Source organism: Panthera leo, chromosome D2 (genome assembly GCF_018350215.1).
Source record: "Panthera leo isolate Ple1 chromosome D2, P.leo_Ple1_pat1.1, whole genome shotgun sequence".
NCBI lineage: Eukaryota > Metazoa > Chordata > Mammalia > Carnivora > Felidae > Panthera > Panthera leo.
In genome coordinates this window covers 55,687,493-55,714,114 of record NC_056689.1, presented here as the reverse complement: position 1 = coordinate 55,714,114, position 26,622 = coordinate 55,687,493, and the positions used below count along the sequence as shown (strand labels likewise).

At 53.6% G+C, this 26,622-nt stretch overlaps 1 protein-coding gene across 1 annotated transcript in view; it reads left to right on the top strand.

The window, feature by feature from the left end:
- The window catches only part of SLIT1 (slit guidance ligand 1), a 142,883-nt gene extending 117,272 nt beyond the window's left edge, over nucleotides 1-25,611 (top strand). Inside the window, exons 22-35 of the mRNA XM_042907799.1 lie at nucleotides 2,428-2,499; nucleotides 3,397-3,468; nucleotides 10,662-10,825; nucleotides 12,765-12,889; nucleotides 13,187-13,284; nucleotides 15,914-16,053; nucleotides 16,239-16,332; nucleotides 18,696-18,833; nucleotides 20,143-20,380; nucleotides 21,801-21,931; nucleotides 22,380-22,534; nucleotides 23,615-23,903; nucleotides 24,226-24,437; nucleotides 25,248-25,611. Coding sequence (XP_042763733.1) covers nucleotides 2,428-2,499; nucleotides 3,397-3,468; nucleotides 10,662-10,825; nucleotides 12,765-12,889; nucleotides 13,187-13,284; nucleotides 15,914-16,053; nucleotides 16,239-16,332; nucleotides 18,696-18,833; nucleotides 20,143-20,380; nucleotides 21,801-21,931; nucleotides 22,380-22,534; nucleotides 23,615-23,903; nucleotides 24,226-24,437; nucleotides 25,248-25,486 — 2,167 coding nt within the window. The 3' untranslated portion in view covers nucleotides 25,487-25,611. The remainder of the gene's footprint in view (nucleotides 1-2,427; nucleotides 2,500-3,396; nucleotides 3,469-10,661; nucleotides 10,826-12,764; nucleotides 12,890-13,186; nucleotides 13,285-15,913; nucleotides 16,054-16,238; nucleotides 16,333-18,695; nucleotides 18,834-20,142; nucleotides 20,381-21,800; nucleotides 21,932-22,379; nucleotides 22,535-23,614; nucleotides 23,904-24,225; nucleotides 24,438-25,247) is intronic.
- Nucleotides 25,612-26,622: the final 1,011 nt, after the last annotated feature.

Here is a 26,622-nt window from a genome sequence, read left to right as displayed (position 1 = left end):
AGAGGGCACGCGCGCTGTGTCACCGAGACTTTCTCCAAGCCCCGCTGGTCACTCTTCATCTACCAGGGAGTGTGCCTGGCCTCGCCAGCCAAAAAGAAAAAAAAAGCAAAAGCAAATTTTTTTATTGTGAAATATAGCATACATACAGAAAAATGCAAAAAAAATATAAAGTACAATTTAACAAATAACCATAAAGCTAGCACATGTGTAAATACCTAAGGCACAAAACGGAACACAGCACGCCCAAAAGTCCTTCACCCAGCCCCTTCTTGATCATTCGTTCCCCCCTCCCCACCGTCTCCAGGAAGTCCCTCCCCTGACTTTTATGGTGATCATGTCTTTGATTTTCTTTATAGCACTGCTATCTACATATGCACTTCTACACAAATCAGTTTTATTTTTATGTAAATTGAATCATACAGGATGTATTTTTTTTTTTTGTATCTGGCTTATTTTATGTAGCATTATGTTTGCGAGGTCCACTCATGTGAAGCCGCGGTCTGGTCATTTTTACTGCTGTGTAGTATTCCTTTGTAGGAATATGCCATACCTTCCTTACCCATCTCACTACGGATGGATAGTGGGGTTGTTTCCAGTTCGGACTATTGTGAACGGTGCTTCCGAACACTTTTGTGCCCATGTTCTGAGTTGTTTTAACGATCGCTTTAATTACATGCCAAGCAATCAGTTGGAAAGAATAACAAGCAGCCCGTATACTGGCCTGAAGCTTACAGGGGTATCCCACTCCCCTTCTCAACACCTCATTTTACAGATAATGTGCCAAGAACCTAAGAACTTTCCCTTGGGCTCCACTGTGGTCCAACATTAGAGCCAGTACCCCCAAAAAAGGATGGGGTCGTGACCCAGCCAGACCCCCAGGAGCAGAAGGTGGGCCCGAGGCCATGAAATTCTGGTTCTAGGTTACCCACCTGCACTTACTTACTCCAGAAGATGAGAGTCTTCTCATCAACTGGTTCCCATTTCAGAGTCTTTGTGAGCCAGGATGTGAAGCTGCCATCAGCCAGGGAGGTCCTGCCCACCAGGGGCCGTTTGGCAATGTCTGAAGCATTTTCGGTGGTCAAAGCTAGAGCAGGGGCAGGCGAAGCCCCCAACACCTTGTGGACAGAGCCCAGGGATTTTACCGCTACACACCGTAAAATGCCCAGGGCAGCCCCCCAACAAAGAATTGTTGGTAGTGCTGGGCTGAGAAGTCCTGGTCTCAGTGGTTCCGGCAGCTGCCGGGGGAAACAGAACCCATTCCTGTGACAGGAGCACACCCCTGCTGTCATTATTATTTGAAAATAGCCCTAGTGAGGTACAGTCAGTATAAAAGAAACTGTACATGCTTACGGCAAATAAGGATACATCCTGACTTACGTCCACGTCCTTGGAACTGTCACCACAATGAACACAGAGTCCCCTTCCGTCACCCCCAGAAGCCTCCTCACACCCTTCTGCCCGGCCCCTCCCAGCACCCCCGTCCCAGGGCCGCCACCATTCGGCTCTGTGGGTGAGTCCGCATCGCCTAGGGTTTTGCATGTTTGGGATCGTGCAACGATACTCCTTTTTGTTTGGCATCTTTCAACCCACACAGTTACTCCGAAATTCCCCCATGTCATCGCCCGTCTGGGTAGTTCCTTCCTTCTTGTCAGCGACTAGTGATGTCCCACTGTATGGCTGCTCTGGAGTGTTCCTGTCCCTCCGCTGATGGACATCTGGAGCTATCACGAGCATCACCTCCCTTGTTGTCAACCTGCCCATCTACCCTTGATGGATTCATTTATTTGGAAGCATTTGGGGAGAGTGGGTTAGCCTGTGGACTCTGGAAACTGAGAAGCTGAATTAAAAACCCAGCTTACTGACTCAATTACGCCACCCTGGCGAAGTTCTTTCACCTTGCAGGGCCTCAGTTTCCCCATCTTTACGAAGGGGGTAGTCATGGTGCCCTCGTCACCACCACAGCTTCCCAATGTTAGATTACTAGCTGGGCCTGGACCTCACCTGTCCACTCTGGAAGTGAGGCAGGTCCTGGTCCGGTGTCCACTTCACGGGGACCCTGCCTCTGGCCCTTGCTGGAGTGGCCTCCACGAGGAAGTGCACCCAGTCTCCTTACTGAGGCCTCCCTGGGAGCCGGGCACCACGCTGAGGGCTTCACCTGGGCCATCTTCCCTTACCCGCAGAAAAACCCTATCAAGTTGTCATTGTTTTTGTCCCTGCTCTGCCGCTGAGGGAGCTGAGAGGCATAAAAGGGTTAGGGGACGGGCCCGGGCCACAGGGCTGACTAGGCCAGGAGCTCAGCCCACACCCTCTTCCACGCTCAGGCCTCCCTCATTTTGCTGCTGAGCCAGCCTGCAGGGGCCTGGTCAGCAACATGGCGCCCCCCACCCCTGTCCTGCTCCCTCCCTCACCCTCCCTCTCATCCCACAGGATTCTCAGCTACAACGCCCTCCAGTGCATCCCTCCACTGGCCTTCCAGGGGCTGCGCTCCCTGCGCCTGCTGTAAGTCTCCCCGTTCTTCATTCTTCATTCCTCTAAAGAGACCCACCCCACAGAGGACCGTGAAGCCCACCTGGTGGGTAGAAATGTCTCCATGTCTGTGGCCCCAGCAGAGCCGACAGTGTCCAAAGCTGGGAGGCCTGTCCATTTCCATTCAAGCCCCTCATGGAGGCTGAAGAGTGAACAGAAAACTCTGAGAAATGGGGGTTGCTGTCTGCCCCACTTTGTGTTTTGGGGGAGCAATGGGAGGTGGGGGCATCCAAGATAAGGTAGCCTCTTGTTTGCATGTGAGTTTCCGGTTCCAGTGGAGATTGTTGGCAAGAGATTTGTGAACTTTCCTAAGAATTCCCACTGGGAGTTTTTGCCCTGTGATCAAAGTCCTCTGTCACGGCTGTTATGAAGTCCTCTCAAGTATCTGCATGAATCCTCTGGCAGCCCTGCCTGGGGCACGGTGACATTCTTTATCCCCAATCTATGGCTTGCCATAGTAACTTTTTTTTTTTTTTTTACCAAGAAGGACCTTCCCCCCCTACCTCCTCCGCCCCCCCCAGACTTGCTGGTGGAGTGAGGGAGGGCACAGGGTCAGGGCCTTGCGTTCCATTTGTCATGTAAACGGAAATGGTGCTTTGAGTTATTTGTGATGAGTTATTTGTGATGAGTTATTTGTGATGAGTTATTTGTGATGGTTATTTGTGATGGCTGCGGCACAGGGTTATCTACTTGGATTAGGAGGCGCTCCCTCTCCCTTGCCGGTGGGCCGGCAGGGTGGGGTCTCTGAGGGGGGCACCGGTTCCCTCTAGCATTGACCTTGACTGAGACCCAAGGATAAGCATGACACACTCCATCAGTTCTTAAGTCTCTGTCCCTGGACGAGGCACTGACAGCCTCTTCTCTCCTCAGGTCCCTGCATGGCAATGACATCTCCACCCTCCAAGAGGGCATCTTCACAGACGTGACCTCCCTGTCTCACCTGTAAGTAACCCCGGCCCAATTCTCGAGGCCTCTTTGGATGTAAAAAGAACTTGTATTCCAAGAAACACGCCTCCCCTCATCTTCTGTAACTGTCAAAGTTTGTGGCTTTTGCCCTGAAACAAGTTTAGCTTGTGAACTTCAGATACTCCCCATCTCAGACTCTTACACATTCGGTGTTTCGTCAACAGCAATGGAATCTGAGAACGGTTCTTCATACGCAATAATAAAAGTGGCGATGGCCATTGATTGACCGCCTCGGCTAATTTAGTCCTCACAGCGATCCTACAGCATAGGCACAATTATTCCTTTCCTACACACGGGGAAACAGGCCCAGAAAGTGTGAGAAGCTTGCCCAGCATTGCATAGGTGGTGGGGGCTGGGGTCTTCTGTCTCGAAAGCCCACGCTCTTAAGCAAAAGACACCACACTTGGGCCTCTCCCTTCACGGGGTGGGGGATAAGCTCTGGAAATGTACTGCCCCCAAGAAGTGGTATAATGAGATGTAGAATTGCTTCCAAAACCGTGTAGCTGGCAGTACTACGTGGATTTTTAAAAAGCAGTATGCCCAGTTCCTCGCAAGGGTAAATGTGGAATTACCCTGTGACCCGGCAATTCTACTTCTAAGTGTGTACCCCAAATAATTGAAAGCAGATTCTCAAAACAGATACGTGGGGCTCCTGGGTGGCTCAGTCGGTTAAGCGTCTGACTCTTGATTTCGGCTCAGGTCATGATGTCACAGTCATGAGACTGAGCCCATGTCTCTCTCCCTCTCCTGCTACCCCTCCCTCATTAATGCTCTAAACAAACAAACAAATAAATCTGAAAGCAGATACTTGTATGACCCATGTTCATAGCAGCATTATTCACGCAATAGGCAAAAATCAGAAACCACTCAAGTGTCCATTGATGGATGAGTGGATAATGTGATATAGACGTACAATGGGATCTTTTTTTTTTTTTTTTAATTTTAAAGTTTATTTTGGAAGAGAGAGAACGAGCAGGATAAGGGCAGGAAGAGAGGGGGACAGAGGATCTGAAGCAGGCTCTGTGCTGACAGCAGGGAGCCTGATGCGGGGCTCAAATTCATGATCCGTGAGATCATGACCTGAGCTGGAGTCAGACACTTAACAAACTGAGCCACCCGGGTGCCCCCATACAATGGTATCTTATTCAGCCTTAAAAAGAAATGAAAGTCTGTCACCTGCTACAAACATGGATGAACCTTGCAAACTTGCTAAGTGAAATAACCCAGACGTTACGGGACAAACATCGTATGATTCCACCGATATGAGGCCTAGGAAAGTCAAATCAAAGCTACAGAAAGGAGAATGGTGGCTGACAGGTGCTGGGAGCAGGGGGGAAATGGGGGATTTTTGTTCAGTGGGTACAGAGTTTCTGTTTGGGGTGATGAAGAGTTTTAGAGCCAGATCGTGGTGATGGTTGCACAACATTGTGAGTGTTCATTGATGCTACTGAACTACACACTTTTGCCATTTGGAGAAGATGGGGAAAGACTTTCTAGGAGGAGGGAACAGCATGGGCAGAGGCGAGAAGGCGAGAAAGTAAATGACATATTCAGGGATGCTGTGTTGTCCAGCATAGGACATACAGGGTTTGGTTGGGCAAGGAACGTGGGGTCAGAAGAGACGAATCTGGAAAGGAACATTGAATTCCATTGTGAAGGGCCTTTTGTGTCACGCTCAAGAGTTGGGACTTTATTTTACAGATAGAAGGGAATTGTGGAAGAATTAAGTCGCAGAAAACTCCTGGAAAGCTGTGGTGACATGTGGAGGCTGGCTGCATGGGATGAGGCAGGAGGGAGCCTGGCTGGAGATGGTGGGTCAAGACAAAGGCCAGGCCAGGGCTGTGTGGATCACTGCTCTCGGTGACTCCTGGTCAACAGGGCCGTGTTTCCATCTGCGTTTGGTAGTTAGTGGTGGTGAGCTCAGATTTTGTGGATGTTTGGAACTCTGAGGACCTAAATTAGAGACGCTTCTCTCCAGAGGGCATTTGTGCTTGTCTTCACGGGCACCAGGGTCTGCCCTGCTCTGGGCCCACGCACCGCCTTTCCTCACCCCACCCCCCGCTATGACAAGGGCCTGCTTTAGCTGCCCATGCCCCCAACACCACTTGCCAGGCAAGGCCTCTTCAAGCATCTGGTCCACCTTTCTTGCCTTTGGATTCCCCCTTCACGTATCTCCTGTACTTGGGACTTAAGTGTGCAGTTGACTACCCTTCCTTCTTCCTGATGAAAACTGAACAATATCCAAGTCCATTCCGATTTTGACTCTAGCTCAAAATCTAGAGGCCTCGTTTTTCAAGGGGGAGGGGGGAACAAACAGCATGTTTTCTACAAACAAAAAACCAGAGCTGCCAAACAGCCATTGAACCAGATGCATCTATAAATTCAGACTTTCTTTAGGAGAACAGTGACATCAAGCCAAAAAGCCAGATCCAATCTGGAAGAAATAAACCAGGAGGTAGAGATCCGTTAAGCAGCAATTGTAGAACAGGGCGTCGGCATTGCAGATTAGATGTGTTTGTTCACTGCATCCAAGCCCCTCTCTCTACAGGGCAGCATCTGCGTGAAAGAAAGCTTCCAGTGAAGCGGCGTCACGAATAAGGTCTGCCCTTCATACCCAGGTTCTCAAATGGAACTAGGCAGCAGCCTGGGACTCGTGCGTGTGCTTGTGTTCAGGTGTGGGTGCACGCGCGGTACTGAGGACACGTGTACGTGTGCACACACGTGTCCACCATCTGCCCCGCGCGGGAGAGCCGTAGCTATTCCATAAGGATTTCTCGAGCACTTGCAAGGAGTCAGGGAGTGGTACCAGGACGGCGTAGGCTCACCAAGCATTCCGCTTGGCTTCACAAGGGCCGTGTGCAATCTGAAGCGGGGGGAGGCACCCACGGCTCTGTAACAAGTCAGGGGTTGCCCAAGAGTTAGCATCCGGAGTCCCTGGCTCCTGGAGTGCCCTCTGTTCCTCCTGTGACTCTTGCCCGGGCCTCTCCTCTTCACTAGCTGTATGTGGGAGGCGGGGTGAGCAGGTGCAGTGGAGGCTGAGGTCCACCACATTCAGTCTCCTTGAACTTCAGGAATCAGGACGTGTGGCGTTAGGTTCCTTGTTCTGCCATCGACTTGCAGTGGGATCCCAGACAATTCATTCTTCTCTTTGGGCCTCTTTCTTGCCTGTACCAAGGTTATTTCTAAGGTCCACTGTGGTCCATATGCCATAGTGATTGTAAGCGTCCACACTGCCCTGGGTTCGCTCTGCTGTGGTTTACTTTTATATTTACTTTGCAGTTAGCTCAATTTTCATCCATTTGTCCGTCCATCCATCCACCCATCCATCCATCCATCCGTCCGTCTCTTCATCAACAAATATTCACTGTGTGCCAGATCCTGTGCCAAGGTTCTCCAACATCTTTTGTCATTTCTATAATCTGGCATTTTGTTGCCTCTGATTTACTGCGTGCTGGGAAGCTAGATCCCGAATTCACTAAGAATGCTGTGTGAAAAAGTAAATATGGTGGGCCACCCAGGTGGCTCAGACAGTTAAGTGTCCAACTCTTGATTTCAGCTCTGGTCATGATCTCACAGTTCATGTGATCGAGCCCCCTGTCAGGCTCTGCACTGACAGCTCAGAACCTGCTTGGGATTCTTTCTGTGTCTCTCTCTCTCTCTCTCTCTCTCTCTCTCTCTCAGCCCCTCCCCTGTTTGAGCACCTATGTGTGCCCTCTTTCTCTCAACATAAAATAAATAACTTTAAAAAGTAACTATGGAATGATTAAGTAGATCATACTATGCCCATAGGACGGAATAGCAAGTAGTTAATTGTAATTACGGCACCGTAATTTACTATTTGATGAAAACACAGGATAAAGAAGACTGTATACTCTGATTTCACTGAGGTACACGTGTGAACACAAGAACTGGAAGGAAATCCACAAAAATTAAACTGGTTACATTTCTGGGATGATGGGGGAACTCTTTTCTTTTTGCATTTCTTTTGCTTTCACAGTGCGCTTTGTGCATTCTGCATGGTCGTAGGCAGGTGTTCATTCAAAAACGTTCGAGGGATGCCTGCGGGTGTCAGGCACAGCGGGGGGGGGGGGGGGTGGGGTGGGGTGGGTGGGTCGTGGTTCCTGCTCCCGGGGAGCCTCAGTGCAGCGGGAGATAGTGATGCACACAAATAGATTGATAGATTGCCCGAGAGGAGTGTGGGCGGAGGGGGTATAGCTCAGGTGAGGGAGACATGGAAGTTTCAGTATGTGCTAAACTCTACCGTTGGCCGCTCTGTGAAACAGCACAGGAAAAGCTATTTTGGTCCCCGTTCCGTTAATGGAAGCCCAGCGGGGCCTTGGCAGGAAGACACCAAGTATCTTCTGTTTCAACTATTTCCAAGATACACCAAAGATCAACAACACAGGATTATTTCTACTTTTGCCCGGGTGTCAGCCTGAACCCACAGTCCTTTTGGATCGACGAGCTCTCCATAGAAACAAGGAAAATGCATTGGCCCCACCGGAATTTACTTTTGAAGAGCTTTATATTGACTTTGGTGCTTTCTGTTATTCTTTTTTTCTGCTTTTATGTGAAGAATTGGAAAGGGACCCTTGGATTTAAGGTGCACTTTTCCTGCCATTTATTGAGGGGCTGCTCTCTGGGGACTGGAACTGTGGCAATCCTGGCCTGTCAAGGCATCCACGGTCACAGTGGCCTCGGCCGCGAAATGAGCTACAGGACTCGAAAGAAGTCATTAGTAATACACTTTAAATTCGTGGTCCATTACCAGACCACACCCCTGCGGTGCATTACAAAACATATTTTACAATAAATTCTACATTTGCCTCTTGAGTAACATAATCGCATTACCTTGCACTTTTTACGTGAAAAACATTATTCTGGTTCATGTAAACATTTTAGAGCACGATTTTTTGTATTCCTGTGCTTTTTAAAAAAGACTTTGTTGTTGTTGTTGCCGTTAACACACTGCAGCGTCAGAAAATCAAGGCACCCCAGCTTCCTGTACCTCTGAGCGGCCCTGGCCCCGTTCAGTGGCAAAGGGAAGGCGTCTCCGCTGTCCTGTGAGCCGGGCCGGATGTTGTCAGCAAATCAGGACAGAAAAAATTAAACACACGTCGAGGTTGAACTGGCCTTCTTTTCCGCACTGCGTTATTCCCTTGGTGCCCATTTTAGGTTATTGGTGCTTGTCTTTCTGCCCTCCTCCAGGCTGCAGGCTCTTTAGCGCGTCGTAAAGTGAGCCCTGGAGATGTGAGGCGGGCTGCTCAAGGTCACCGGGTAGCGAGCAGCTGCGCCGGCCCCAGTCCAGGTCTCGCTCAGCCGCTTTGTAAGACTGCGCGGTCGTCAGCGGCGCTATTTTGGGGAACTCCGGCTCAGGGTTGCTGCTGCTTTCATCAGACCGAACGCACTTCGGGGGGGTCCACGTCCTCTCTGCTGCCCAGAAACAGGTGGAAGAGGGCAGCGCGTCTATTTGGTGCTTAATAAATGAGCCCAGTCTCACTAACGTCACAGGCCTTATATTTTCAAAATAACGTTGATATAAACGAACCTCTGGCCCAGGCTCTGATTTTTCTATTTGCTAGGCGGAGGAACTCTACCCCCTACCCTCCCCTGCCCTGTCTCTGACCCATCTCTAAATCTCCCGCTGTGAGTCAGTGAGATGCTGCAGTTGTCCGCTGGTTGGTAAACCCTACAGAGTTGGCTGTGTGGTGTCGGTGTCGGGCGGGGATGGGAGGGAGCAGGCATGGCCTTATGCCGCAGGCGGGTGTGAACCGTTGCCACCTCGTTTTGGAGGGCCTGTGAACACCCAGCATGCATGTCCTCCGCGATCTAGAAGTAGAAGCCTGCTTCTAGGCACCTGTTCTAGAGCAATGCTCACACCTCCCAAAGAAGCATGGACAAGAGTATTCGCTGCCTTTGGAAACAACCAGGATGCCTGGCAAGAGGGACGTTGCTCAGTAAGCTAGGAGATGTCCATTACTTTGGGATGCCAGGAAGCCCTTGGACAAAATGAGGTGGATCCATTTATGCTGATCTGGAAGGATCTCCAAGACATGTCGCTTGGTGACAGAAAGCTGCCTGGGGACGATGTGCAGTAGGTGGATACGATTTGTGAAGAATCTTCTACGTCGCTATGGGAGAGGAGCGGGAAGCCACACGCCTGAGCGCGGTGACCATGTGGCCACATGGCCATGGGTCCTTCTGACGTGGTAGAGGCACCGGGTGCAGCTTTTCTTTGTGATGTGGGTATAGTGTAGTTCATTTCAGGCTGTTACAAACAAGGCTGTGATCAGTCCCACCGCACAGACACCTTTATACACCTGCAGAGGTGTATCTGTGAGATAAACTTCCAGGAACAGAATTGCTAGGTCCAAAGGCAACTGCATGGGTGATTTGATAGATATCACGAGGTTCCCTCTGTCAGAGTTACACCATTTTGCTCTCCCGTCAGTAACAGGAACATGCCTTTCTGAAAAAAATGAAGGTGACATTCACATAAGATCAAATGAACCATTTTGGTGTGTAAAATTCATGGCATTTAGTATGTTTACCACGTCGTGTGAGGTGGAGACTTCTGTGCGCAGTATGTCAAAGTAGCTTAGACTGAGAATGCGTTCGTGTGCTCCTTGCTTAGTTAAAAATGAAAAGAATAACAGTATGGGCTTCAGAGTCAGATCCAGACCCTGAATCCAGAGCCTGCCCTTCATTCGTCGTGTGACCCCAGGGAAATGACTTATCCCCCGTGAGGCTCAGTTCCCCCTGTTTGAGGTGGAGGAGAGAGCTTACCCCGTGGGGCTCGTGAGGATGTCGGATGCTTGGCTGTGGGAGAGCAGCTGGTTCATCCCAGCGGTAACTGGTGACTCCTTCCCCTCCGTGCTCTCTGGAGACGACACACTGATGGCCTCTGGCCCCAACGGCGCCAGTTCAAATCTCACCTCCCCGCTTTGTGCCTCGGCCTTTCTGAGACTGGTGCAATGTGCGCACTGGGGAGAGTGGGGTGTGGGAGGACTCGGAAGCCAACACGTAGGAAGTGCTTAGAGCAGCACTGGCTACACAGGAAAGGCTCATGTAAGGGGGCTGTTGGGATTTTTGCCAGCCCCTGGCTGAGTGCGCCCGGTGGGTGAAGGAGCCCATTATAGATGCCTGCTTCTCTCTGCTCTCTGACTCAGGGCCATTGGTGCCAACCCTCTGTACTGTGACTGCCACCTCCGCTGGCTGTCTGGCTGGGTGAAGACGGGCTATAAGGAACCGGGCATTGCCCGCTGTGCTGGGCCCCCGGACATGGAGGGCAAGCTGCTCCTCACCACGCCTGCCAAGAAGTTTGAATGCCAAGGTGAGGCCAGGAGCACGAGAATGGGGTGGTGGGTACAGGGTTGCATCCCGCCCACCTGCTGCTGGGAGCCCATGAGACCTGCCTAATCCTGGAAGGGCATTCCAGGAGCTCCTGTGTCCCTGTGGTGACCCGCTGGATGGGGGGTGGTCAGGTGGCAGGAACGAGGCACCTGCTGCTTGTTAGTATGGCCGCCTTCTAGTCCTGACGTACAACGAACAAAAAAAAGCCAAGCAGAAAATCTCAGGCTGTAAGGGCCTTAATCCCTCCCTGGGGTTATGTAAGGAAAATAAAAATAGCAGCAGCGTTTCTGGAAGCTCCAAGCCTCTCAGCAGCGGGAGTGCTCGGGCCTCTCTATGGTAGGAATTGTGCGCGGCAATTAGCTTAAACCCCGAGCCGCTGGACCCAGCTGCCGCTCGCCTGACATTTGCAGAAATACAGGGACTTGAGTGTGATTGGAGACTCACTCACGCTTTGCTCTGAAGCTGCCTCACTCAGGGCATCTGTAAATACTCATTCGGAGGTTGATTGATTGACTGACGGCCCGGGAGCCCAGCTGAGCCAAGGGAGGCGGCTGAGGGCGGCCCCAAGCCCAGCTTTGTGTGCTGGGGGCCGCCTGGGGGGCGCAGCCCCTGCCCTCTGCAAGCTCACAGACCTCCATCAAAAATGAAACTGACATGGGGCGCCTGGGTGGCTCAGTCGGTTAAACATCCGACTTCGCTCAGGTCATGGTCTCACGGTTCGTGAGTTCGAGCCCCTCGGGCTCTGTGCTGACATCTCAGAACCTGGAGCCTACTTTGGATCTGTGTCTCCCCCTCTCTCTTGCGCCCGGTCTCTCTCCATCTCTTAAAAAATGAATAAATGTTTAAATTTTTTTTTTTTTAAATGAAACTGACAGCCATAGGTTAATGGCCACCTTCCGTGAAGGATGCTGTCACAGGGGTAACGGTTCAGAGGGACCTGATCTGTGGCTTGCCTGTTGGGAGCGAAACATTTGCTCAATATTTATTTAATGGGGTGGGGTTGACACTGGTAAGTTTTTTTTTTTATTTTATTGAAATATAACATGCGTAATAGCGAGATACACAGATCATAAGTGAATGGCTCGCTGAATTTTCACAGACTGAACGAACATACCAGGGATCAAAACACAGAACCCCATCAGTGCCCGGGAAACCTGCTCATGCTTCCTTCCAGTTATCACTGAAAAGTGTTTGTTTCTCTTAATGCTCAGACCTCTTCAGCAGAACCAGTATTTCTCCTTTTCTAGAAGGAGTCCTAAGCGGAAACCTGAGTTAACCAGCTAGTTCTACTATTTATTCTTGTGAGGGCCTAATGCCCCTCACAGGTGGTGCCCCAAGCAGCCTGGCTGCTGGCTCCTCGTCCACCTCCAAGTTCAGGGAAGAGGACCAGTGGGTCCTGGAGGGGCTGGGGAAGGCCTTGCCTGTGGTGACAGGAGAGGGTTCTTTCCTGTTCAGCCTTGGAGAGAAACATCTCAAAGACAAATGGGCTCTTTGCTCCTAAGCATGGCCTCTCACGGAGCTGTGTCCCCTCCTTGCCAAGGCAGCTGCCCTCGGTCTTCTGCTCACCGTGACCATGCTGGGGAGCGAGAGCCGGCTTCAGTAATAGTGATTGTGATGCCCTCACGCAGACGGCTTTGCCCTGACGCCGTGTGGGGGCTCCTTGGGCGTCCAACGCCTGCCTGTTAAGCACTTTTCAGATTAGCTTATTTAGCCAATATGGCCCCCGAGGCAGGTGCTGTTATTAACCACACTTTACAAAGGAGGGTCTGGAGGCCGGGAAGGTGGGCTTAGAAAGGGGGCGTGAACGAGACGCGGAGGAAATAAAGGGAGGGCTGAAATCTCCTTGGGGAGAGAGCTTCCAGCACTGTCTCTGAGGCTGTCTGGCCCTGCCCTCCCCTGATACCTCCCCCCTGCCTCAGGTCCCCCCGCGCTGGCTGTCCAGGCCAAGTGTGATCCCTGCTTGTCCAGCCCGTGCCAGAACCAGGGCACTTGCCATAATGATGCCCTTGAGGCGTACAGGTGTGTCTGCTCCAGCGGCTATAAGGTGAGTGGAGGCTGGGGCTGGGGAGGAGGAGGGCTGTTCGTTCAAGATCAGGTGGGGCTGTGCTGTCTTGTTCGCCACTTTGCCCACAGTGCCCAGGGCAGCTGCTTGAGGGAATGTTTAGTCAATGACCCAGCACGTGAATGAATGAATGAATGAGTGAACGAATGAATGAACAGGTAACTATCGGGACAGGGAGGCCTGCTGCTGAGCGGGCTGGCTGTCTCTGTCGGCTCACACCAATCCCTGGGTCCCTCTGAGGTCCTCCTCACTCACCGTCCCCCTCCCCCACCTGCCCAGGGCCGTGACTGCGAGGTGTCCCTGGACAGCTGTTCCAGCAGCCCCTGTGGAAACGGCGGGACCTGCCACCCGCGGCAGGGCGAGGATGCTGGGTTCACGTGAGTTGCCTGGAGAGGCTGGAACCTGGTGGGTGGGATGGCCCGGGCCTCCCTGTGTTGGAGGAGGAGGTGGGGGTGTGCTAGAGACCCCTCCATGCCTACCCATCACAGGTCCCTGCTGCCCAGAGAGATGCGGGCCTGCCAGGCTCACAGCAGCAGGTAGGGCGGGGGCTCGGAGCTACACTGCCCGCCCCTGCTCCAGGCCCCTCCCTGTTCGTGCCAGGTGCCAGAGGGCCTTCTGATGGCACTGGGAGTCCATGGCCAAGGCCATGTGCGGTGGCAGTGCTAAGGGGCAGTTTAGGGGTGTTTTAAACCCCTGTAATCTCCACTAACCCCAAGGCCTCCAATTGGAAGTCAACTTGCTGCTTGCTGTGCCGGGGCTGCCTGACGGCAGGCCCCCAGCCAGCTCCTTGGTATCAAGCAACCCAACCCCCACCCCCAGAGGTGGGAGCAAGTCCTAGTCTCCTCCCGATAGTCCCGCCTCCTGCTAGCAGGTACGGGGCCTTCCACTGTGGTCTCCTGGGTCATACAAGTCACACCTGGGCTGCCGGGCCTCCTGACTTCTCTGAGCTCACCACGCAAGCCCCCACCCACTCTGCTTTCCCCCAGGACCCCTCCACGAGCCCCCCACCTTCCCAGAGCCCTCCTGGACCCAGAGCTTTGCAGAGGAACACACAGTATTTAGTTACTGAAAATAAACTGCCGGCCGAACAAATTTCCTCTTCAGAAAACAATGAGTCTACTTAGCAGGAATGGCCAAACCTGTCTCTGCAGACCTAAATCACCAGATGTGAAAAATAAAACACTAAACAGCCTTGGAAACGGCGTCCGTACAATAGGCTCTGTCCAACCCCCTCCTCATTGATAGACTCCAGGGGCGGGGTTCTGTGGAGAGTGGGGAGCTAGGGGAGCCCCCTCAGACGCTTCCCGCTAGGTGGGGGTGGGAGCCCTACAGATGACAGTAGGCCCCGAAACAGTGCGCTTCAAACCTTTTTGCTCACGTGCCCCCACGAAACTTAATTCCATCCCCTCTCACACGCTCTTAGACTGACGGCTGGAATTTTTCGTGGTAAGTTGAACTTTGCATTGCAAGGGAGGTTAATTTCCAGGATGTTGTAAATATTAACATTGAAAGATCTCACTTTTTACTTCACTCTCATCACTTGCCAGTGGAATCTGAATAGCGCCGCAATTTGATACACTTAAAGATTACACCCACAAGCTCCTGTTTTAACTGCTTAAACGTCTTCCCTCTCTTTCTCCTCCAACTAGTATTTCCATTTTACTCCCCAACCCCGCCTCCATTTTTGTTCGCATGTGATCTGTTGTGATGCTAGAGGGTCTGTTTATTGAGCACGCTGCCATACTTCTTTGCCACCAGCATGGGAATGTAAGTTTAAAGTTTTTTTTTTTTTTTTTTTTTATTTCTTGTCACCATAAACTTCTGATGAACGGTTTCTTTTTCAGAGTCGTCATTACAATAATCAATGATATACAATTGATCAGAACATAACTCCGCTACAAAATTTTATTGATAATTATTACAGATAACAGGTGGAGCTTTTTTGTGTGTAATTTTCTGATTCATGTGTCCCAGGGTGAATATGACAGAATGAGGACTCAGCATCCAATATATTCCTTTATAAAAATATATGTATATAGCTATGAATGCTGAGAAAGAGTTGTTGAAATAAATCATTGGGATTAGACGTTTTATTGTAGCATGCCATTCAATTATTTGAAACCCTTCCAAGATTATATACCAAAAACCCCAGAGTCATCTGTCATCAAAAATTATTTTTATTTTTTAATTTTTTTTAAAGTTTATTTATTTTGAGGGGGGTTAGGGGCAGAGAGGAGAGAGAGGGAATCCTAAGCAGGCTCCGTTCTGTCAGTACAAAGCCTGACATGGGTCTTTGTATGAACCCACTAACTGAGATCATGACCTCGGCTGAAGAGTCGGACGCCGACTGAGCCACCCAGGTGCCCCCAGAAATTATTTTAATGCTTGGTCAATTCTTAATTGTCCCTTTATCTGGTGCCTGAGGGTTTTAGGCTCCAGGCACGTCCCCACCTTGGACTGCAGTTGGGAGAAGTGAACGTGCCTTTCTGAAGCTCTGGGTAGGTCTGTTTAGGGAAGTGTTTGTGCAGGACTTGAAGATCTGGAAATCAATTTCTCAGACATCTCTGACCCACAGATCTCTTGGCAAACCGCAGGTGCTCCCCCAGCTGGAAGATCACTGGTCTCCGGGACCCTCCATGAGCTGATTCCTGTTTACCCCCAGCCCTGTTCTCGCCTCATCCCTGACATATGGGCTAGGTGTCCTCTGCCTCTTTGTCCTCATCTCCCCGGCCTCAGTGTGGCCCCATCCTGGCCTCTCCCCTGGTTGCCGGTCTCCTTGTTGTCTCCCCGGCTAGACTGAGTGAGCCCCCAGAGTGCAGGACTGTCTTGTTTACTCTAACCCCAGTGCCTAGCAAGGGCCTGGCCAGGAGTGGGGACCAAAGCTCTGGGATGATGATGGTCACAGGTGGACACAGGCTTCCACAGTGCCTCAGGAAGGCTGCTGCCCTGGCCCTGCCCACCTGTCCGTCTCTCCTCACCTGCCCCCCCCCCACCCCCCCACCTCAGGTGTTCCTGTCCCACTGGCTTTGAAGGACCGACCTGTGAGGTGAATACGGACGACTGTGTGGAGCACACATGTGCCAACGGGGGCACCTGTGTGGATGGCGTGGGCAACTACACCTGCCAGTGCCCCCTGCAGTATGCGGGTAAGTGTGGTGGAGTTTTGGCATCTGTGGGGAGAGGTGGGCAGGTGTGCCTGCCCTGAGCCCCGTTCCTGTGGGCAGGATGGCTGGGGCCCTCCCTCAGTGTCTACAGGAGGTTTCTGCCAGGCCATCTGCCTGGCAGAGATTGGGGCAGCTTCTCTCCTGCCTCTTCCTCGTTCTTTCCCCAGGAAGGGCCTGTGAGCAGCTGGTAGACTTCTGTTCTCCAGATTTGAACCCGTGTCAGCACGGAGCCCAGTGCGTGGGTACTCCAGATGGGCCCAGGTGAGTGTTGCCCATTTCCAGGGCCAGGCAAGGGCATGGGCCTTGAAGTCCCCTCCCCTCTGGTCTCCCCATTCTGTTTCTTTACTTTGTCAAGTGAATTTGGTCTCAGCTTTACGAGGGTTCAGGGTGGTGGCGGCCGCAGCTTTGGTCAGACAGACCTGGGTTTACAGCGTGACGCTGAATGGATGCCTTGACTGCCCTGAGCCTCTTTTCTCGTCTGCAAACTGGGCACCCGGTGTCTTCCTCATGGGGTGGTTGTAAGGGTCAGATGAGCAAATGCACAGAAAGCACTTAGCTCCAAGTCTGACATCTGATAAGTGCGCCGTAAATGGCTGTTATCTTCCCAGATCCACAATTTCTCATCCCCAATTACAAAATGCACAAAACTCTGAAGATCAAAAGTCCACTTGATAGCAAAATCTGGTCTGACCTGAACGTATCCGGTAATAAAACCGGACGTACAGTGACACGAGGCTACTTATAGTCACTCTTCTTGCTGCAGAAATGTGAGTGTGCGTAATTAAGGGGCTGCCCCAGATCCCGTTATGTGTTACATAATGCTTTAGGCATTGTGTCACCTTTCCAAACCTCAAAAGATTCTGAATTTCAAAATCTATCTAGCCCCAGGAGGTTTGCATAAGGGGTCGTTGACCGTTGTCACTGTCATTGTTACTGGCATATATGGAAGTGCATTGTCACCTGAAGACCACATAAAGGTCATGGATTTTAAAAATGTTTCCATCTGCAGTTTTGCAAACAGAGTCCCATTTTGGGGAGCCCGTTCCACGGGTCAGGACAAAACAGATGGTCAGGGTTGAGGCCTGTGGCTGAGGGACCCAACCCCAGCCACTCAGGCCAGGGTCAGGGGTGGAGTCTCTCAGGACTCCAGCAGGAAGCCGCCCAAGGACAGTGGCAGGAAGCAAGAGACCGGGGTTATTGAGGTCCAGCCTGAGACTGAGGGGTGCATGGGAGCCCCCACCCAAATGCCGCCCAGATGCTGCACTTGTGGGGTGCCGTTGGGGGGTGGGGTTGCCATGGCAGAGGGGCAGTGGCAGCTCGAGGGGTGTGGCTGCCGCTCAGAGGGGCTGGGCCTCAGACCTGGAATAAAGCAGGACTGCACTCGGTCCCTCGCCCTGTGCTGGGAAATGAGCAGAGAGCAGCTGTGTGGTGCCTGTTCTCGCTCTCCTGTCTTTGCGAGCGGGTGTAAGTAACTCCGCTGTGCCTGCAGCTCGGTGGGTATTCAGTCCCTGAATGACCGAGGGAGCGAATGTAAACGAGTGGGCGGAGGCTCAGCTGCAGCACATTTTCCAGACTGCAGCCCAAGACCCAGTCGTGCATTGCGATCAATAGGGTGGGTCAAGAGTACCGTGAAAAACTAACATTGAGAAGCAACATGCCCTTTTACGTAGTAAGGAAAAGTATTGTGGCGTGAAACCAGCTTTAGGGGTGCGTGCGTGTGCGTGCTCACTGGGGTAGGAAGGTGTCACTTACAGCCTGGAAAACTGGGAATGAATAAAAACATCCAGGCGGGGTACCTGTCCTCCAGGTTGCGTGGTTGAACCGTGGAGTTTGCAGTTTAAAGAGTTTCCAACGGGGAATCTCTTGATGATAGCTGGGGGTGCTTCCTGGAGGAGGTGAGGTTATTGGCCAGGCTGGACTGGGGCAGGGAGAGAGGAGGGGGATGTTCCAGAATCAATAGGTGTGAAGGTAGGGAAGTGCTGGTGGGTGGGATGGGGGTTGCTGCCAGTGGAGACCAGTCTGACCACAGGGTGGGCCCGATGTGGGGGGAGCAGGCCAGGCGGCATCTTGTGAGGCTGTGACTGAAAAGTAGGTGGAGGAGTGCGCTCCTGATTTGATAGGCAAATGGTTGACCCCCAGGTCACCGAGGCTGGGGGCTGGGCTGGAATTGCTGAGAGGGGGCACCAGCCCTGCAGAGGGAGGGCCAGGAGGCTGGTCCAGTGGAGCTGGGGAGGCTGGAGAAGAGGGCAAGATGAGCCCCAGGATTCAGGGCCTTGTGCTGGGGAGCAGCTGGGCAGGTCGAGAAGGGACTGAAGTTTGGCCTCGGTTGTGTGGTCAGTGGCCAGGGTGGGTCGTCCGTGACCGGATCCCCATCTCCTCGTGCCCCTCGGTGTCCATCCTCCCAGCCCGGAAGCTGCTGTCACTCAGAAGCCCACACAAGCTCCTTTCTTGTGCCAGAAAAGCATACCAGGACGGGCTGGGGGCATCTTTCTCTCCAGAGCTCTGCTTGATCTCCTGGGTGTCCCACAGACGCGCAGGCCTTGAGGTTCTCTGTCACGTACACACAGCCCCTGGGCCCTGCGGGCTCCCGGCTGAGTGAGGGACTGATCCCCCCACGTCCCCAGGTGTGAGTGCACATCAGGTTACGCAGGTAACAACTGCAGTGAGAACCAGGATGACTGCGGGGACCACCGCTGCCAGCATGGGGCCCAGTGTGTGGATGGAGTCAACAGCTACTCTTGCCTCTGTGCCGAAGGCTACAGGTGAGTGGTCCCGCTGTGCCCTGAGTGACTGAGGCCTTCTAGCCTCCAGCCGCTGAGCCGGCAGGAGGGAGCCAGGGTCACAGCCTGGAAGTTGGATCCTGGATCTTGGTTTTAACCAAGGCTATGCCATCCCTAGCTGTGTGGCCTTGGGGAAGTTACCTAATAACTCGGATCATAGGCACAGGGTCCCTAAACTGTTTGGTTGAGGGAGGGGGTGGTGGGCACAGATTACTGGCTAATGCCCACCACATCCTGCCCAGCAAAACCTCTGAAGACACGTCCTAGCGTAAAGGTCATTTACCTTCACAGCCTGACTTCTCTGAAAAGTTGGGGGTGAGGAACACCTGCCCTCCTTCTGGCACCTACCTCCCGTGCTCTGCTTGGGTCTTTTTTTTTTTTTTCCCCCCCACGGTTTTATTGAGATACAATTCACCCAGCTTCGGTATATAATTCAGTGGCTTGTACTCTATTATCAGGATTTTGCATGCATTAACCATAATCAATTTTAGAACATTTTCATTACTCCAACAAGAAACTCCATACCTCTTATCTGTCACCCCACCGCCCCCCATCTCAGCTCCAGGCAACCAAGAATCTGGTATCTGTCTGTAGAGTTCCTTATCCTGAAGATTTCATATAAATGGAATCATACAATCTGTGGTCCTTTGTGACTGGCTTCTTTCACTTAGCGTCATGTCTTTGAGGTTCATCCATGTGGGAGCATGTATTAGAACTTCATTCCTTTTTGTGGCCAAATAGTATTCCGCTGCATGAATAGACCACACTCGTTTATCCATTCATCCGCTGACAGGCATTTGGGTTATTTCCGCTTTGGGCTGTTGTGAATGCTGACGCTACAGGATGTATGCTGTGTCAGAACTACCTGCCGGAAGTACTGTCCCCTCTTGTATTTGTTTAGTAATTGGAGTCTTCTCTCTTTTGCTCGTGTCTGTTTTTTCTTTTCTGTAAAATGGGCAAGAGTAAAATTTGCTAGCAGACTTGACTGCCACGAGCCACGAGTGCTTCTCAAACTTTAATGTGCACACGATCTTGTTAAGCAGATTTAGGTTTTCCATTTCTGACAAATGCCCAGGTGATAGCTATGATGCTGTTCCAGGGACCACCCCTGTTTCCTACCTTGTCTTCAGTATCCTTCTGGCTTGTTCTCTCGGGGAAAGTGTTCATTAGGAGCATCTTCTGTTGCTTTAAGGGTCCAGTTTCCCAAGATGTTTAGTGATTTCTCTCCAGGACTGTGGGAGAGAAAGATGTTGCCTTGCCCCTTCTTTGACCTGTATCTTTTCCCTCTCAGTGGGCAGTTCTGTGAGACCCCTCCCCGCCCACCTGCCCCCAGAAGCCCCTGCGAGGGGACTGAGTGCCAGAATGGAGCCAACTGTGTGGACCAGGGCAGCGGGCCGGTGTGCCAGTGCCTTCCAGGTTTCGGCGGCCCCGAGTGTGAGAAGTTGCTCAGTGTTAACTTTGTGGATCGGGACACCTACCTGCAGTTCACCGATCTGCAGAACTGGCCACGGGCCAACATCACGCTGCAGGTGCGTGCCCAGGGCGCCAGTCACAGAGGGGAGTCAGGCAGCAGGGGGCCGTGGCCTCAGGTCCGAGCATCAAGCGGCATCCTTGCCCAAAACTGGGAGCAGCCTGTGTCAGTCAAAACGCTTGGGATGTGGGTCAGGCACATCTGGAAATGTTATCAGGTCACAGAAGCAGTCTCAAGGCAGGGCCAGAAGTGGTCTCCTGGGTGACCGGGTCCTCTCCCACTATCCAGTCTTGCCTACTCCTGAGCTTCAGCCTCGAATGCTGCACATGGGTTTCTCCACGTGGCTAGGACACAGTCAGGGTTGGCTCTGGGCTTGTATCTTTGGCCACCTGTCCCTGGGGCCCTTATTTTGCCATTTCGTGTCTTGAATTTCATCTCAGAACATCAGTGTTTCGAGGGCAAAGAGCGGGTCCCACTTGAATGGCACTGTTTGCTAAATGTTTCTTGGGGAGGGAGAGGACAGTGCACATCACATGATAAAAGTTTGCGTCTCCTCTTTGGCCATCTCCCTCTTCCAACAGCTGCATTCCCTACCCTGGCAGCCACTTCTCTCTGTCCTCTTCTTTTCTCCCAGAGCCCTTCAGCCTCCCGACGTGCTCACTGTGCTCTCCCCCACTTTATCACCTCTCCTAAGTCTTGCCCATGTACACTGTCTATACTGCAACAACACAGCTAGCCCAACTGCTCAGTAAAATAAAATTCACCACACCCTCGCAGCCACTGCCTCAGGCACCTCCTGCTGTCCCCATCACTGGCCTGTCTTCAGTCCCATTCCCATCCCTGGACCAGTCACTGAGTCCAGCGAAACGGGTGCTATGAGGTGTCCAGCCTGGGCTGTGTGCCAGCCCTGTGTATGAGACCAGGGAGTCAGGCTGTCTACCAGAAGCAATGGGGGAAGAGGGACAAGGCAGGATCATCGTTTCTACGGCTTCACAGAGGGCTTCCCCCACCAAGGCAACTCCAGCTTTTGCTCACACAGATTCAGACAGGTGCTACCTCCTGAGTGGCTCCTTCCAGGTTTGGGTGGTCATGGCTATTAGAGAGCCCTCTTCACCTTGTCCTCTCTGTGGCTCCCAGAGGCCCATAGAACAAGCTACCCTGCATCGATCTGACTTTCCTCTCCGGGCACATAGTCCTAAGGTCTCTTACCTGCCCCTTCTCACACGTCGTTTCCCGGCCTCAGCTGGTCTGTCTGCCTTCTCTCTGTGGCCCTGGCCAGCCTGGCAGTGGATGGGATTTGAACCAGGGGCTGCCAGCCTCTGTCAGCATCCCCTTGAGGATGTGTCCCCTGGGCAGCCAGGGGAGGGCAGCTCTACGCACAGCATCCCTCTTCCAAATGTGGATCCCCCATCTGTCCCACCTACCTGTGCCACTGATGGGTGGGGTGGGGTGGCAGAGAAAGTGCCCTTGCCCATCAGGTCTCCACGGCAGAGGACAACGGGATCCTGCTGTACAATGGGGACAATGACCACATCGCAGTGGAGCTGTACCAGGGTCATGTGCGTGTCAGCTACGACCCAGGCAGCTACCCCAGCTCTGCCATCTACAGGTAAGGCTTCCTCATGCCCACCGCCCTCCCTCAGGGTGTCCCAGGCCAAGAGCAGGTGGTTATCGGGACCTCCAGAACCTGGGCTGCCCATGTAGGAAGATACAGTGTTTGGGCCCATCTTGGAGCTGAGGCTGAGATCGAGGCCTGAGCAGTGGACCGACCCTTCCCTATCCTACTTCCTCCTCACAAGGGGGTCTGTAGTGCGAAGGGGAGGGGGGATAATTTGGAGACCCCTGCCCCAAACTGCTCACCTTTCCCTGGGGAGTCCCAAGAAGCAGAGCAGGAGGGGCCAGGCCCCAGGCCACCGAGTCCCCATGGTCTCCTCCCTGAGAGATGTTACTCCCTGGAAAGCAGCTGCTGACCAGTGGCATTTTTGGGGAAGGGCCCAGGCAGGGATGGGCTGAACTGAAGCCCATTCCCTGGGGTGGGGGCACCCCTCTTCTTCTAGTGCTGAGACGATCAATGACGGGCAGTTCCACACTGTTGAGCTAGTCACCTTTGACCAGATGGTGAATCTCTCCATCGATGGAGGCAGTCCCATGACCATGGACAACTTTGGCAAACACTACACACTAAACAGCGAGGCCCCCCTCTACGTGGGAGGTAAGGACCTGGCCAGGTAGAGGCTGCGGCTGGCTCTCCCCAGGCCTCCCCATCAAGCAATGTGACAGCCATTCCAAGTGGGGCCTCTGTTGCTTTCTGGCCTGAGTTTTGCCAGGACAGCTGGTGCCCAGGCCACCGGACGACGGGAGCATTCCAAGCTGCCAGGGGATTGTCCTTCCTGGCCTGGAGCCCAGGCTGCTGTCAAGCTCAGACCGACCAAGAAGGATAGATGCCTAGGTTAGCCTGACCTTGGGGGAAGCCTGGAACTTTCCTAGCTCTCTTCCAAAGTGGGTACTTTCCCTCTTGTCTTTGGGCCAGAAGGGGCTTGTCAAGCATTCAGGGTCCATTCCCAGTCTTGGAGCTGCTGTGAGAGACCCAGGCACCCAGCAGGAGTCTCCACATCAGCTGGGACTTCCCAGCTGGCTTTACAGGCTTTGCAGGTTAAATGCCCCTGTCTGCCACCCGCCAACATTTCCAGGTCTGAACAAGTCAGGTTTCTGCAACAGTGGGACTTTCTCAGTGCTGCAGAGGGCCTTGGTGAGACTGCGGGCAGGTGTGAAGGAGAGAGCCCTGGGCTCTACTCCCAACTCTGCTGTTTGTTAGTCGTACAACTTCAGGCAAATCACTGACCACAAGATGGGTTTCAGCTACTCCTCCCTCCAAGGGTTGCTATGATCACCACGACAGCAGGTGACAAAGCAGCATACACCTTGGTTCCAGGCCCAGGTCCTCTGCTGCTTTTGGAGTCTTTGGGAGGTGAAAGCTGGTATCCCAGAGGGCAGGAAGGGTGAGGGCAGACTTTAGGCACCCAGAGCTTCCTTTGTCAGCTGGCCACTGCCAAGCCTGGCACCTGTGGGTTCTGGTCATTGAGGGAACAGGCTTTCCTTTTTTGTTTTCTGGGAAAGGAGTCTGGACCCTCCAAGGTGGCAAAGGATCTTGGCTCAGGGTTGCAAAGACAGAAAGACGGAGGCCAAGGGCGGGAGGGAACACTGTGGAGATGCCCAGTGGACCGAGGGCGGTAGGGTCAGACATGGTCTGAGCCTGACTCAGCCCAACTCTGCTCGCTCCTACCCACCCAAGGGATGCCAGTGGATGTGAACTCGGCTGCCTTCCGCCTGTGGCAGATCCTCAACGGCACAAGCTTCCACGGTTGCATCCGAAACCTGTACATTAACAACGAACTGCAGGACTTCACCAAGACGCGGATGAAGCCAGGCGTGGTGCCAGGCTGTGAGCCCTGCCGAAAGCTCTACTGCCTGCATGGCATCTGCCAGCCCAATGCCACCCCTGGGCCCGTGTGCCATTGTGAGGCGGGCTGGGGGGGCCTACACTGTGACCAGCCAGCCGACGGCCCCTGCCATGGCCACAAGTGAGCCTTAGCTGGGTTCGGGGAGCCCTCACCCCTTGCCCGTTCCTTTCCCCATGCTGAGGGCTGCTGCATAGACTGTATTTTTAACACCCCAAACTGGAACATGTGGCCCAGCACAGGGTTTTTTTTCCATTTTTTCCCCCTAGTTTTCAGTTTTTATTAACAGGAAGAGGTCCCTAGGGATACAGAATCACATTTTTCTCCCTTTGTCTGTCTTAGGAATAGGATAACCTCCCCGGATGCCAAAGCTGGGGGTGTGGGTTCCCTGGGATTGGACTGGCTCCAGCCTATTCTCACAGTACCTTTTCTCTGTCCCCTCCAGGTGTGTCCACGGGCAATGTATGCCCCTCGACGCTCTCTCCTACAGCTGCCAGTGCCAGGATGGGTACTCGGGGGCTCTGTGCAACCAGGCTGGGGCACCTGTAGACCCCTGTGGGGGCCTGCAGTGCCTGCATGGCCACTGCCAGGCCTTGGCCACCAAAGGGGCACACTGTGTGTGTGACCCAGGCTTTTCGGGCGAGCTGTGTGAGCAAGGTCAGGGGCCCCCCTCCTGACATGCCCTCTCCAGGGCCCCTCCCCACAACTTGCATTAGTGACTTGACTTTTCCTCTTCCAAACCCTGGCATCCCCTCTGTGCCTCCTCCCCTCTCCTCTCCCACATCTTGGGCTGCTCTTGGGCTGTAGTACCCACTACCCTCTAGGCTCTGACCCCCACCCCCAAATGGTTCGGCTTGCCCTGAAGCCCCCTTATCCAGGGCAAGTGCCCCTTCTGGCTGGGGTCTCTCCTTATAGAAGGGGCTGCCCAGGGGAACAGCTCCTGCACAAACCTCAACATCTTGGCCCCATCACCTTGCGACCCAAGAGCAACAGGAAGTCTAAGGGTTGGGGACTCTTTCCCAGGCCCTCCCTGGCCCGTGTAACCCAGATGTTTCTGCTGGGATTGAGACTGCTGAGGCTAGGCAGAGGGAAGCTGGAGAAGTCCAGAACTCAAGCACCTTCAGGGGCCCTTAGGCCCCTGCTCCTGGCACAGATTCCTTCTCTATTGTTCTCGCCTCCCCAGTCTCCAGCCTCCTCTTGCACTCTTCCAGCAACTGGGAGCCCACTTACCTGACAGCCTACTCTGTCCTGGAGGGCCCTGGCAGCTAGAAAGTTCTTCCTACTGACTGGCCTATGGGCCCAGAAGGAAGCCTGTGCATGTGCATGTCGGGTGGGGTCGGAGGTGGAGTCTAAGCGCTAGAGGACATGGTCCTTGGATGCGCCTCTCTGCTGCCTCCGGCCTCCCCGGGGCCGGCGCTGGCCCATGGGTGTGCCCTGAGGCTTTCTCTTGGTGTCTGTCCTATCCAGAGTCCGAGTGCCGGGGGGACCCTGTCCGGGACTTTCACCAGGTCCAGAGGGGCTATGCCATCTGCCAGACCACGCGCCCGCTGTCGTGGGTGGAGTGCCGGGGCTCATGCCCAGGTCAGGGCTGCTGCCAGGGCCTGCGGCTGAAGCGGAGGAAGTTCACCTTTGAGTGCAGCGACGGGACCTCTTTTGCCGAGGAGGTGGAGAAGCCCACCAAGTGTGGCTGTGCCCTCTGCGAGTAGCGCCAGGCTAGACGGGGAGGGGTGAGGCAGGCGAGAGGGCACGGCTGCAGTGAAGCCGGGTGGCCTGCAGTGGGGTGGGGGTGCGGGCCATCCTGCCTGTTCCTGAGTGGCAGGGCCCTCTGGCCCCACCCCACAGCAATCTCTGGGGGGGGGGTGACCAGGCCGGCAGCTGGGGGTGGGGTGGGTGGGCGTGGCCCGGGCTTTAGGCCGCCCTCTCCGGAAGTGCCTTGCACAAACAGGCGCTTAATAAATATTTGTTGAATGAATGTGTGCTTGAGGTCAGGCCAAGAGGTGCACAGAATGATGACCCTCCCTGCCACCCACCCTGCTTGCCTACTACCTGGGTCTGAAGAAGGGACTGGCCCCTTCCCAAAACAGCCTTTCCCTCTCGCCGGTGGCCCACACTGCCCTCAGAAGCCCCTTGCCCCCTGTCCCCTGCAGATAACTTTGAAGCCTCCCCTGGGGCAGCCAGCCAGGATCTCTGCTTTTTCTGTTGCTGCAGCATCTGCCAGCAGTAGGCCAGGCTGCACAGGGGAAGGGCCCCCTCCTGCTGGCCGGGAAGGGACTAACCCTTGCCTCCTGGGCTGATGTAGCACTAAAGCCACTGCTCAATGGGGAATGAGGCTGCGGCTAGAGGAGGGTCCCTTAGGACCAGACCCCTGAATCCTGAAGTTACGAGTTGACCATTGTAGCTTCAAAAATGTCCACTGGGTCTGTTTGGAGTGGCAGTCCCACCAGAGAGGACAGGCGCTGGGGAGGTTCTTGGTTCCAGCAGAATAACCACCACCTCCAGACACCACCAAAGGGGCATTGGTCCTAGGCCTTCCTAGCCCCTAGCCAGCCACAGGATGCTGTCAAGCCATTGGCAGGGGCAAGGGGGTGTGGTCTAGGCTGCTTAGCCAGGGAGGCTTCCCCTCCCACGGAGACTGGGTCCAGACCCCCTCACCGTGCAGGCCAGTAGGGAGCAGTGGTACAGGCACCAGGAAACCTCTGCTGCCTGTCACTCTGGGCAAACGTTTTCCCCATCTATGGTCCTCTGTCTCCTAGCTGTCCCATGGGGAGGTGGTTTGAACATACATATGAGCAATGTAGACCTTCCCACTGTGGCTCCGGAAGGGAGGCTAGAGGAGGTAGAA